Source organism: Camarhynchus parvulus, chromosome 1, assembly GCF_901933205.1.
Source record: "Camarhynchus parvulus chromosome 1, STF_HiC, whole genome shotgun sequence".
NCBI classification, from domain to species: Eukaryota; Metazoa; Chordata; class Aves; order Passeriformes; family Thraupidae; genus Camarhynchus; species Camarhynchus parvulus.
The window spans coordinates 49254514-49268012 of record NC_044571.1 but is presented as its reverse complement, the minus strand read 5'-3'; the positions used below and the strand labels follow the sequence as shown (position 1 = coordinate 49268012).

The window sequence follows — 13499 nt, the reverse complement described above, 5'->3', positions numbered from 1 at the left end:
CTCATCTCCAGTCTTCTTTCTGGCTCTGTCTTTTAGATGGATCTCAGATTCATATTATAGGTGGTCCTCTTTCCTGGATGGACCCTAGACTTGGCTGGGATATGATAGTGCTATCCCACTTCAGGTTCTCTCTGTCACATCTCTGTGCCAGCTCTGTTCCCTGATCCAGCTCCAACTTGCTCATGCCATGTCCCTGCCCTGACTGTGTGACCTTGTCATGACCCTCTGTGTCTTAGGTCCATGTTTTCATCCCAGCTCATGACATGTCCTTGCCCTGGCTCTCTGTCACCCCAAAGCAGCCCTAAGAGGACTCTTCTCCATCCTGGGCCCACACAAGCAAGAGCATTTCACAAGGAGTACTGCTCTGAAGCCAGATGTTTGCAAGGTGAGAGGTCACACCTTGATGGGAGAAGCAGCTGTGGCGGCCCTCAGTGCCCTAGTAGCCCTGTAATTACCCTGGCCAGCCCCTGCTGTGGCCTCCACCCACACTCCCTCCAGCCACAAATCCATGGGCACTTAGGCCTGGGCACCCAGACATCACCTGCGCTGTGCTGCAGCTGTGTCCCATTTCCTGTTGTCCTGGTGTGTGGTTCACTCTTCCTGCACATCCTGTGAACTGGCCTTGGCACAGATAGTGTAATCCCAGCCTCTACCATGCTGTATCTGGGGCTGCTGCTGGATCCAGCCACTACAATGTGCCTGTTCCTTCCAGAGACTGAACAGCAGTGAGGTTCCACCAAGAGTCTGATCACTAGAAAAATCCATGGTGATGAGGCAAATACAAGGCTGGAATGACCAATGTACTGGGTCTGCATCGGTGGGGTACATAGCTTGGTTCAGGTGTGGCTGCAGTGTAGCTCAGGTGGGAGGCAGAAGCTTTGGCTTAAAAGCAGCTCACCAGGAAAGGAGCAAGGAGCCCCTTCTAAGGTGTCTCAGCAGAGCAGAAGCAGTTTCTGACTTTCCTCACAAGTTTTTATCAGACCTTGAGCAACCAGCTGCACACCCTGAAGGGAAGAGAGCAGGTACCCTCCCCTCCAGACTTCAAGGGTTGACTTACAGCTCTGCCCTAGACCCCAGCCTTTTTCCTGCTGCTCAGGATTTGAGAAAGATGTTTTCTCTGGTGGAAATCCTGCTTTGAGGTGCCTTAATTGCCTGACAACAGCTGTTACCTTAAATTTGACTTGGACAGCTCTTTGTATTTCACAAGCACCCAGCTGACTCATCAATTCACTCATCCCTACCCTGCAGTAAATCCCAGAGGGTTCATCTCAGTGTAAAACTCATGATGAACTTCCTCTGCATCCTTATCCCAACCCTCATCCTATCTCTCAGGCTTCAGCAGACCCCCCCACTAGAATTCCAGCTTGGAAAGAAATAATTCCCATCACCTGCCCCCTAAGGTGGCAGACAAAGGAGGAGCTGCCCTGCAATCCCCAATGTTTACTGAACTGCACATCTGTCCCAAGCACAGCTCTCATCCTAGCTGCCAGGGTCAAGGAGATCCTGAGGGGAACTCTTAGCAGTATCTTACAAAGCCCAGTCATTCCTACCTCCTGTGAAAAAAGACGTGGCTTTCTCCCAGCTCAGCTCACAGCTCAGGTGGCATCTCAGGCTATGTAGCAAAGTGGAGGTGCTCTGTTTCTGGCTCTTTTTCTCAAAATTTCTTTCTTACCCCTCAAAAGCAGAGATTTTGCCTCTGACTGATGAACTCCTGTCTTTCAGAGCAGCTTCAGCATGATTTCAGGTAATGTTTGTATTTCTGAGTATGTGTCCAGCTGACTCAATAGCTATCATATGGCAGTGTGAGTGGGGGAAAAAACCTCTGTGATCAGTAAAGCTGCCAGATGTGTAGCTTTATCTGCTGTGTATTGTTTTCACTAATCATAAAAGAAAATATTCTGGGAAACGAGAAAAATTTAGGAATCCTGTCAGGTCTAGAATTTGATCTTTGTAGCCAGTTTCAGTATTTACTCAAAGCCTGTTACTGGACAAAGATGCAGATCAGCTCTGTGGGTTTATAATGGGGAATTTGACAGGTTTCTGCATAATAAACTAGACAATGTCTTTTTAGCTCAAGTATATTTATTCATAAATATATTAGTGGTTTATTTTCTATGTTCACAGCATAACTTAGGTTATATGAGAAAATAAAAACAAACCAGTACCTCACTGCAAAAGTTTCCTGTGGGATGTGATGAAGTGAGATATAAAAATGCTATTAAAAAAAAAAAACAACCAACCCCTTCAGCATCTACATAGTAGAGATTTAATAGTCCACACTGCAAACATATGCTGAGTGAGGTCTAAGAACCTGTTCATACTGCATTTCTAGTTTGGCTAGTGAGCAGTTATGGCACCTTCATTATGCCTTTTCATTTCCTTGCATCCTGTTTTCAAAGAAGGGATAAATTAGCCTTCCTTCAGTTCATAAAGCACTTCCAGAGTTACACATCTAAATCTCTAGCACTAGGAATTATGGCTATATTTCAAACAAACACATATCTTTTTGAACAGATTAAAGAGCTGGTATGTTGCACTACACTCAAGGTATGAAACACGCATGATTACTAGCACACTTTATTTTCTAACAAATAAATCCAGAAATTTTATAAACCAGACACAATTAACATGTATGAGATGAGATATGGAAATATAAGTATGTATTGATTATGTAAGCATGCATGAAATTAATGTATAGTGCTGATTGGCATGGGATTTTAAAAATAAACACTATAGAATCAGACAGCAGGGAAGTGAGATAAGGAAATGTTGCTGAAATTAAAAGTTGTAAGGTTTTCCGAACATCTTTAGTACCCCCAGCATTACTGAAACTGATATTCAGCAGCCTATCCTGCATTTTTATGAAGGATGCGGGGTTTTCCACCTGCAGTTTTGTTTGAATATATAGCCTAGCACAATGCTGACTAGAGAACTGATTGTTCTTTAGGGGCTCACAAGAAACGAGCAGGGATATTTTTCTGGCTCCTGATGGTTAAAAGTCCACAGCACAAGTTATTATTTACTCAGTGAGTAGCATACACCAGTGTTTTCACTCTACATGCCAACTACTAAACTTAGCCCCCTGGACTCTGATGCCAGCATAGCCAGTTTTGAACTCTACAGAACTGGAAAAAGCTGTGTTTTCTGCAGGGATGCTGCTGACAAACCTGTCTTCACAGTTTCTGTTAGTTCATCTGCAAGACAGAAGTTCTTATCCGCAATATAGTTCTCACCGTTACCATAAAGATGAGAGAATAAACTGCTATATGATTCCTGTAATGTAAAGTCTTATGATTTGAAAAAGTGTTCTGAAATGGGTGACAGATATACAGACTTAGCTTGAAGCCCTGAAAAGTTTCAGACAAGACTTCTGGGCAGTCTGAAGAGGCTCAGGCTTACAGGGTTTATTACAGCAAAAGCCTCTCTGCCATTTGGTGAAACCTCATGTCATCATCCCGGGGCCAGGCCCAGAGGTCACCCCCTCAGTAGGTTCTGGCACTTGATGTGCCTTTTACAGAATCACAGACTCAATTAGGTTGGAAAAGATCTCTGAGATCATCAAGTCCAACCTGTGATTGAGCACCCCATGTCAACTACAGCATGGCACTCAGTGCCTCCTCAGTGCTGCATCCAGTCTCTTCTTAAATACCTTCAGGGACAGTAACTCCACCACCTCTCTGGGCAGTCCATTCCAATATCCAATCACCACTTCTGTCAGGAAATTCTTCCTGATGTCCAACCTAAATCTCCCCTGGTGCTGCTTAAAACTATGTCCACTCGTCACTGGTTACCTGGGACAAGAGACTGACCCCGGCCTACAACTTCCTTTCAGGGAGCTCTAGAAAGTTATAAGGTTCCCCATGAGCTTCCTTTTTTTTTTTTTTTTTTTTTTTTGGCGAACCGCTCCCAGTTCCCTCAGCTGCTCCTCGTAGGACTTGTGTTCCAGACCCTCCACCAGCCTTGACGCGTCTCCAAAGCACTGGGTGAAACGACAGCGGATCCCTGCTCCAGCTAAACGACGGCGACGTGTAGTTCCTTGGACCTCCAGAAAACTCAGTCGCAGTTCGGCCGAGTGACGTTTTCACACGGCTGGCTTCCCTCGGGAGGAGGAGGAGGAGGAAAAGCATCCCCGCTCGGTCAGGCCCTGCCCCCAGCTCGGGCTCGGCGGGCATCGCCGGCCTCCCCGGCCCAGTGGGCGGGTGCGAGGGCGGCCCCTTCCCGCCCGGCCTCCTCCGTCCCCGCCGCTTCCCCCGCAGCTCCGGGCCCGGCTCCGCCATGGGCGCCGCTCGCTGCTCCCGGCTGCTGCTGCCGCTGCCGCTGCTGCTGCTGCTGCTGCTGCTGCTGGCGCCGTGGGGGCCGCGTGTGTCGGGGGAGCCCCGCTCGGCGCGGCGGCGCTGGCCGGTGCCCTACAGGTGAGTGCCGCGCCAGGGCCTCGGCCGCGCCGCGCTGCTCCTGCCTCTCTGTGCCTTAGACTGAGAGGCCGTGGGAAGCTTCCCCTTTCTAATCCCGGGGTGGTGGTCACTGACACGGTGTTTGGCGTGTTCGGCTCGCCAGGGAGCCGTGGTGCCGTGCCAGGCCGAGAGCTGCGCTTGGTCTCTGCAGCGGGAGGGATTGGTTCCCCGGGAACGACTGCCCGCATTTAAACACGCTCCTTAATGCCCGCAGGAAAGGTGGTGGTGAGGAAATCGGGGTACGGGTTTTTGGTTGTTTTTTTTTTTTCTTTTTAAATTTAACTTAACGTCATGCTTCCTGACAAATGAAACGGTACAAAATCCCGTTCGCTGCTCCAGAGCTGCCTGACCTCCAGAATTCCTGGTGGTGTTGGGCCACAACTGCTCGTTGTGGCGTGAAAATAGCGATAGATTTGGCCGTGCCGAGGAAACGAGCCCCTTCAGAAGAAGCACTACGCTTGATTGTGTATTTTGTGCGGGTTTGCTGTTTGTAAAGGGAGTAGTTATCAATGTTTAACTGCAGCTTAGTAATGCACGCCTGAAATTTTGAGAGCCTGTTGTGAAATTCCCAGCAGTTAAATTTGTGTCAGGTGATGCCTGAAGGAGCTGATCTTCCAGTCATGAGTTGTTGGGATTTTCCAGCAAGTTCAGGAGTTACAAGACTGGGCCTTGGGATGGTCAGATTTGGAGAACAATGCTGTTGGTGTGACATGCTCAGGAATGTGGGGTTTCAGTGTTTCTTGACATGCTCTTTACCTTTTTGTCACATGCAGTGCAAGGGGTAATTGAAAACGTAAGATGTGCAAGCTAGAAATAGGACTTGAATGTGTGGTTGGTTTAAGTTTTTGTTTTCTGTGTAGTTTTTTTCAGACATACTTGTTAGAGTTTGGGGATTGTTTTTCCCTTCTTTTTCTTTTCTTCCCCCCCCGCCAGCTAACCAGACAAGATCTGGACAAGCTGTGCATACCTGTGCAATGACCTGTGCATTTGTCACGGTATCAGGAATATAGGAATGTTGTTTTAAGTGAAATACAGGAGTGACTAAAGGAACTTGGAACAGGAAGACTTGTTGCAGTGGGTTGATCCTGGCTGGATGACAGGTGCCCCCCAAAGTCACTCCATCACTCCCCTCCACAAGTGGACAGAGGAAGGAAAATACAGCAAGGTATTTTGAGGGTTCATGAGTTGAGATAAGGACAGGGAGAGATCACTAACCAAATACCATCACAAGGCAAAACAGACTCACCTTTGGGATATTAATTGAATGTATTGCTAACAAAATAACAGCAGAATAAATAAAAATAAGAAGTAGAATAAATCTTAAAAACACCTTTTCCCCACTCCTCTCTCCTTCCCAGGTTCTGCCTCCTCCCCCTAGTGCTGCAGGGGGATGGGGAATGGGGGTCAGGCTCATTTCATCAGATGCTGTTCCTGCAGGGAGAGGAGTCCTTCCCCTACTCCAGCGTGGGGTCCCCTCCACAGGAGACAGTTTTCCATGAAGTTTTCCAACCTGAGTCCATCCAACAGGCAACAGTTCTTCATTAACTGCTCCAGCAGGGGACACTCTTCCATGCAGTCCTTCAGACACAGGCTGCTCCAACATGGGTCCCCTAGAAGGTCACAAGTCCTTCCAGGAAGCCTGCTCCAGCATGGGCTCCTCTCTCCATAGTTCTGCAGCCTGCTCTGTGGGTCAAAGCGTCCTTTAAGGGATCCACCTGCCCCAATGTGCGTTTGTCCCACAGGCTGCAGGGGAATCTCAGCTCCAGCTCTTGGAGCAGCTCCTGCTCGTCCTTCTTTACTGACCATGGTGTCTGCAGGGCTGTGCCTCGTACATATTCTAACCCTGCTCTTCTCTGGCCACAATTGCATCGGTGCAGTAACTTTTTTTCACTTCTTAAATGTGTAATCACAAAGGCATTGCTGTCATTCCTGATTGTCTCAGCTCTGTCCAGTGCAGAGTCCATCCTGGATCTGGCTGGCATTGGCTTTGCTTGACATGGGGCAACCTTCTGGTGGGTTCCCACAGAAGCCACCCCTGTAGCCACCCTGCTACCAAAACCTGGCCACACACTCCCCCTACACTTGTCAAAAAGGTTCTTTGCTGTTTGAATATAGCATGATAAGGAAGTGGATTGGGTCTTTGGTTTTTGAGGTTTGATAGGAATGAAATAGAAACAGCAATTCCAACGACGTTCTTAGACCTCTGTATCTAAATTAGCATAGAGGGATTAATTATTTTTTTGGACTTTGCAGTATTGTAGAGTCAAAATAGCTGCTCTGGGGACCTCTTACTATAGAATAGCAAGAACAAATTGGTCAATCCCCATGTAAATAAATTGCCAGGAGAATGTTTTTGAGGCAGATCTCAAACTATCCATTACTCAGCATCTGTGTGTCTCTAATCTGGTGAGTATGTCACCCTTTGTAATCCACATTATTTCCACTCCTTCATGATCAGTACAATATGACTTCCATTTGTGAGCCTGAAGTCCTGAAGTCCTGTTTCTGTGGATGTGCACCCCAGCAGCCTTATGAACCGGAGTACTCCAAGTGTTGCAGTGTCTGGGTCACAGAATCTGTCTTGGGGGGTGCTGGACACGTAAGCTGTCCCCCTCAGGCAGCCATGACAAGCACTCCAGCTGCAAAGCTGTGCTTGTCATTCCATGTGCTTCTCTTTCTCAACACAGGCGCTTTGATTTCCGTCCCAAAACCGATCCTTACTGCCAAGCTCGCTACACCTTCTGTCCCACTGGCTCTGCCATCCCGCTTATGAAAGAAGAGGATGTCATTGAAGTGTATCGACTACAGGCTCCAGTATGGGAGTTCAAGTACGGGGACCTGCTAGGACATTTGGTAAGGTGACTTTTTAACAAAATTAGAGTGACAAATTCAACTGAATTAAACAGCAGGTGTTAACAGTGGGAACGGTAAGGTTGGGATAGGCTTGTATGGAAGAATATTAGAGCACACAATTAGAGCTGGGCTATCTGTAGGGAGGATACTCAAAGAGCACTAAGTTTCAAACAAAATGTACAGGATTCAGCTCAGCTAAAGACAAGAGCAGGACCAACATTGTTTGGGGTTTGAACACGTTCCCCATGTAGCTGCATAATGAGTGCTTTTTATATGCACCCAATTATGTCTTGGATTATTCTTGGATTATGTCTTTTCTTCTGTGCTATCACCACATCAAGAAAATATTTGTCCCCTTATATGAGGTTAAATAGTTGCTTAGTGTATTAATTTTTCTCTTGTTAAAAACTCACATATTTGCTTGGACATTAATATCTGTCAGGAGCAGACAGCCAGCTGGTCAGAAGGGTGGATCATGAGAAGTTGGTTGCTTTTACAGTTCTGTCTTAAGTGTTATGATGAGTATGGAATTGAAGTCTCCATTCAAGGAATCATGCAAACATGAAGTCTCAGCTTTAGGAATATTTATAGTTATAGCAGTAGCAAAATTAATCTTCAAAGCATGATTCCTAATTAATAAAGAAATGTTAGTGAATCAAAACCAAGAGTTAAAAATTGAAATAGATTCAAATATTGTTATCTCAGTTGTTAACTAAGTTTGGATTTATGTTTTACTGTACCACTTTTAAATGAAGTATTTATATCATTAGTTTTATGGCATTTATTAGAAAGATCTGGTTTTGTTAACTTGGTTCTGTTCTTTATTTCTCTGAAACCCCCATGAAGTTAAGGATTCAAAAGACAGCTTGAGTCTTGATGATGAGCTCCCACTGAGTATCTTCTTCCAAATGACAGAATTTACAATGGATGGATAAACAACCACTGAGACAGCATGATGCTCTGAATAGTAGTGTGTGTGTCATACAATCTGGTGTGTTGTGCTTCAGTGTTACAGAATTCAAGATGTTATAGGAACTCCCTCCCCTCTTCTCACCCTGTTACAGAACAACTCCTGAGCATCTTACCTTCTGTACAGGTCAAGCAGAAGTTGTTATGAAATCAGTGTTTTGGGGGTTTGGTTCTTTGTTTTTTTTTTTTATTTTCCAGAAAATTATGCATGATGCCATGGGTTTCAAGAGCTCTCTAACAGGCAAAAACTACACAATGGAGTGGTATGAGCTCTTCCAACTTGGGAACTGCACATTTCCACATCTGCGGCCTGGCATGGATGCACCGTTCTGGTGTAACCAGGGAGCTGCCTGCTTTTATGAAGGAATAGATGATGCACACTGGAAGGCAAATGGAACTTTAGTTCTTGTGACCACAATATCAGGTAGATTTTAGATGCTTTGGATAATGTTACTACAAAATATAGAGTCAGCCTTGTCTTCTGTAAAGCTGTATCTTTTAATTTATTTTCTGTAGGTTATTTGCAGCATTAGTCAATGATGCTAATTTCAGACACTCTGTTGAATACAGAAAGTGGCATGAGGCTGCTGCCTTTTGAACAATTCACACTGGAGAGTTGTTAAGTGAGAGTCATTTAGTGTTGCTGTACAAAAACACTTGAGTCTCTTGAGTGTAAAAATAGCAAAACAGCTTAAACAGAGTCATTATGGGCTCTTTTCACATGGCTTCACCAAAACAAAATCTTCTATTGTGAAGTGGCAGATGACTGCTGAGATGGAAAAACTGTTGAAAACATGTTCATTATTGAGCAAACAAATAAGGCATATTTAGAAACAATCTCAAAGATATAAAAATATTAATCTCTATTTCTGTCCCCCTCATTATGTGTCCTAAAAACTGTGAAAATGTCCCCAGTAATAGGTCTCATATGTTGTAGAACAAACCTAGGCCTTACACTTCCGAATACATAGGTGATCACCAGAGGAGTTTCCTGCTGTATACCGATCACTGCAGTCCTAAAATGAAAAGGTCATTCACATAAATCTGATTGATTGCTCTAGCAATAGAGTGAATGACTTAAAAAAAAGTTCACTGAGGACTTGGAGAGTTACATTTTGTGTGATGAAAACTGCTTAGTTTCTGAAGTTGGTGCAGTGTGCAAGACAGAGTGGAGAGTCAGCTACAGGTCTTGTGATGTGGTGCTTTGTGTGTGCCCACTTCCACCCTTAGCAGCTTTGCTGGCCTCAGTCTCTGCATGATCTATCCAGTGCTGCTCAGAAATTCTAGGCAGTTCTTTAAACAAGGAAGTGGAACTGTTTTCCTGTGAGTTTGTAGTTTGTGACTGAAGTATTTGATGCCTGATACAGTTGGATTCTCTTGTATGAATACTAAGTTAAAATTTTTCATACAGCTGGGGAACTTGTCATGTTCCTCTCTCTGTGGATTATTTGATGCCCAAGAAAGGTGGGCCTACACTGGTGCCTCCTCGAGGCAAAGCTACAGTCTTCCTCACCTTTCTTGCTTTCCATTTCCGTGAAACTTTCCAGCATCTCTGAGAGTCTTCAGTTGTCTGAATTTCACAATAACTGTCAGATTTCTAGCCAAAGAGGGTGAGTGGATGCAAGCACAGATGAACAGCATCATGAGCTGGACTTGCTCCCTTCAGAGAACTGGCAAAAAGCATCTCATCTTAATGGTCTTACATCCCACCCATCATTTGGCTCAATTCAGCTTTACCAGCTGTGCTAAATCAGCAGGGTGTCTCAGTCTGCATCTCTTTTGTGAAGAGACATGAAAATTTCTGCTCTGAATTTTTGAATTTAGTTAAAGCTTGAAGTGCAGAAATGTCTATTGGTCTGGTGAGCATTCTGCCAGCATCTCTTGTAGACTGTACTACCTCTTTCCTGTTTGTCTGCATGGATAATGCAAAATGAGAAGTGTCATGGTTCTCTGGTGTTAGAATGTTCTGGCATAGTTGTAGGGAAAGGATCAGGAAAAGGAATTACAGTTTAAATGGCCTCCATTTAAATGTAGTTTATTCAGTGGGTTATCCCTTGCCCCTCTGACCTAAGCCTTGTGTCTGTGTATGGTAAGGTAGTGTAGGTAAACTTTTGCAGGGGAGGCAGGTGAACCTTTAAACAGGTGGAAAATATTTTTAATCCTGCATTTGTTACCTGATCTCTGCAATACTTATTTTCATCTCTTACAGGAACCATGTTTAATGAAATGGCACAATGGGTAAAATATGACAATGAGACTGGCATTTACTACGAGACCTGGACAGTTCAAGCAAGTCCTGACAAAAAGTCAACAGTGTGGTTTGACTCTTATGAGTGCTCCAAGTTTATACTGAGAACCTACCAGAAGCTAGCTGACTTAGGAGCTGTATTTAAGAAGATACAAACAAACTACACCAGCATAATTTTATTCAGTGGAGAACCTATTTATTTGGGGAATGAAACATCTATTTTTGGACCACAAGGAAACAAGACACTGGCAGCAGCTATAAGAGACTTTTACAATCCATTTAAACCTCATCAGAGTGTCAGAGAGTTTTTTGTGGATCTTTTCAAAATAATTGATCGTGTTATCTTGAATCATCAGTTTTACCTCTTCTACAACTTGGAATACTGGTTTTTACCTATGAAATCCCCTTATCTCAAAATAATTTATGAAGAGGTCCCTTTGCCTGTTGGAAGCAAGGCATCCTCTGGTGTATGACTGCCTACTGAAGAACAAAGCTTGCCTTTATGGCAAAATATTCTTAAGGATTTTGGAGCACTACCATGATGGTGTGAAAGGGTTGTATGTTTCACTGCTGACTGTAAAAATTGTATTGGGAAGGCTTTGCTGTACCAGGTGAAAGACTCTGCCTGTATAACACATTCATGAACGCTTCAGCATCTCTGACCTGCCAGCTTCTGTGTAAGCACGGCCCCCTGCTGCCTGAGGGGAGACTGCAGTGGCTCCTCTGGCTGAGCTCTGCAGTGCCAGAGGGGGAATGGGGAGGCAGCTGCCTGCTCTTGGCTTAGGTGTGCTTCACATGCATGGCCACGTGGCAGCAGATGGCACCTGGCCACCAGCAGAGGTGGGACACAAGTTACAAGGACTAACTCGCTCAATATGAGTGTCTGGATGTGTCCAGTTCCTTCAACATGTGCCTTACACTGATGTTCCTGTAGTTCTCTGGTTTGTACAGCTGGGGCCTATGAACTGTTCTCTGGTATTCTGGGGCAGTGAGTGTACTGGAGGATGGCATGGGTGATGCTTTTTCACCACTTTGCTTCCTTCAGCTGCACTGTAAACACCATACAGATGGCTCTTCTTCAGTTTCATGTGTGTTCTGTGACACAGATAAAAGCCAAACTGTCTGCCTTGATGTCGACTCATGCCTAATTGCAGTGTTCTACTATCCAGTCTACTATCTTAAAGTCTACTTGAGACTTCAGTTGGGTCAGTTTTGTAGAACTTGCATATATTCCTTTCAAATTTTTTTAAAAATCATAGAAATCTTAATATTACATTGGCATCAACATTGGAGTTTAAAATCCATGCTTGTCACAGAGTTGTCTCTAAAATGTGACTGCAGCCTCTTGCTGGCAGTAATGTTTGCAGTAGTGGTGCTGTGCCAGCTGTGCTGTCCTTGAGTTCTGTTCCAGGCTCAGCTTAGAGCACTTTGGCAACTACTTAGTTCCCTTTAAACCCAAGGGACCAAAGCCAGAGGAACACTGGAAACTACTGAGGTGCCTGCACACTGAAAAACCACAGCTACAGCAATGTAATCATCTCCAAGTGTTCCCTGCTCACTTGGATGTTTTTTTTAAACTAGCTGTGGGATGAATAGTGCTCCTGCAGAGGTTATAGCTGCCTTGTGGCCAAGCAGAAACACAGGAACACAACTCTGCAGTTTCATTTGGTTTGAGCCAAGCTAATACCCTGCTGCAGCCAGGTAGGAGAGTACACAGTGCTTGGATTCAAATAATAAGAATGGCAGAAAATTACCCTTGTATTCAGAAAGTCACTACAATTAATTAGTTGAAATGCATTATCATGTAATGGGAGAAGAATGAGAGGATGAGCACACCTCTCTTCAAGTTGCTACTTCCACTGGTAGGTGAAACTTCATCTTTTACCACAGACTGAAAGACTTGAGTCTTTTTAGCCAAAGTCACAGGCCCTTGTGACTGAGCTCAGCTTTGGATTAAGACACTGTCATGGTTTCACCCCAGCCAGCAATCGAGCACCCACACACCACCACCAGGAAGGTAATCCAGGAGGCTCTAGGAAAGTCAAAGGGGCTGCAGCAGGCCTGTCTACAGAAGTTACATTCTCATTGGTGCATGTTTTTATGTCTCTGAAACCCTCAATGTTGTTAAACCTGCTTTTGTCTTCCCAGGAAAAAGCCTCAGCATCACAAACCACTGTTCAAAGCTCTGAAGGGGAAATAGGATCACAGAACCAAGCCAGTGATGTGGGGATTCCTCCATGCAGTCACATGTGTCTGTTTCACACTTTGAACACTATCCTCAGTTTAAAGGTACTAATTGCCAATGCAGGAGTTGCCTTTTATATAACATACATGCGTTCCTTCTGAGGCCAGTATTTATTAAAGCGCTCTCGCGTTCTTTGCTTCTCTCAGCTGGGGGTGCTTTGTGTGTTAATTAATTGTTCAGAATGAATGCACAGCTGGGTGGGAATTAACTCCATCAGTACAAACTGCAGTCCTGTAGGAGGTGCTGTTGTTGCAGTTAAACTGGAATCACTGCACTGGAATGAGCTGAAGTTGTTGAGAGCAGTGCTCTCTTGTAGGTAGAATCCACAATCATTGAGTTAGGCCTACAGAGTTAGATCCAAAAAAACTACAGAGGTGATAAATAGGCCAATTCTGCAAAGTTTAGACAAGCCCAGAATAGATCCATAAAAATGCCACTTTTAAAACTTAAAAAGGAAGCATTAGGTGTCACAGCTTCTGTGAACCTGATCATCTGCTTGTGACTGAAAACCACCTGTAAGTCACACAGGAAGCAGGAGGTAGGATCTCACCTCATTTCACTCACAGCCAGGTGCTATTAGCACTTGCCTGACAGTAGGAACCAGGGCACTGTCCAGACTGCCAGGATCAGGATAAGTGTGGCATTGCATCACTGTCACTCAGTCTTTACTCATACTTTGAATACAGGACTTGTTCATCACTTCAGACTGGGCTTGGTCCTGCTCCCTGCTCTG

The 13499-nt window shown here is 44.8% G+C and overlaps 1 protein-coding gene across 3 annotated transcripts; it reads left to right on the top strand.

The window, feature by feature from the left end:
• Positions 1 to 4235: 4235 nt before the first annotated feature.
• Positions 4236 to 12911, top strand: CLN5 (CLN5 intracellular trafficking protein). Of its 3 annotated transcripts, none has more exons than XR_004060719.1 (5): positions 4236 to 4412; positions 7139 to 7304; positions 8472 to 8697; positions 10483 to 11198; positions 12670 to 12911. XR_004060719.1 is itself a non-coding variant. In XM_030948311.1 (4 exons), exons 1-4 carry the CDS (start codon positions 4276 to 4278, stop codon positions 10992 to 10994), a joined length of 1041 nt encoding a protein of 346 aa, XP_030804171.1. In that variant the 5' UTR covers positions 4236 to 4275; the 3' UTR covers positions 10995 to 12911. The 3 variants fall into 3 exon arrangements, 1 of the variants encoding a protein (XP_030804171.1); XR_004060718.1 differs by having other exon boundaries at positions 10483 to 11726; XM_030948311.1 differs by having other exon boundaries at positions 10483 to 12911.
• Positions 12912 to 13499: the final 588 nt, after the last annotated feature.

Bases quoted from the DNA above. Each gene is read 5' to 3' on its own strand.
- CLN5 (XM_030948311.1), top strand. From the start codon at position 4,276: ATGGGCGCCGCTCGCTGCTCCCGGCTGCTGCTGCCGCTGCCGCTGCTG. The intron at 7,305-8,471 runs GTAAGGTGACTT...TTTATTTTCCAG, and splicing joins GGGACCTGCTAGGACATTTG to AAAATTATGCATGATGCCAT. The intron at 8,698-10,482 runs GTAGATTTTAGA...CATCTCTTACAG, and splicing joins TCTTGTGACCACAATATCAG to GAACCATGTTTAATGAAATG.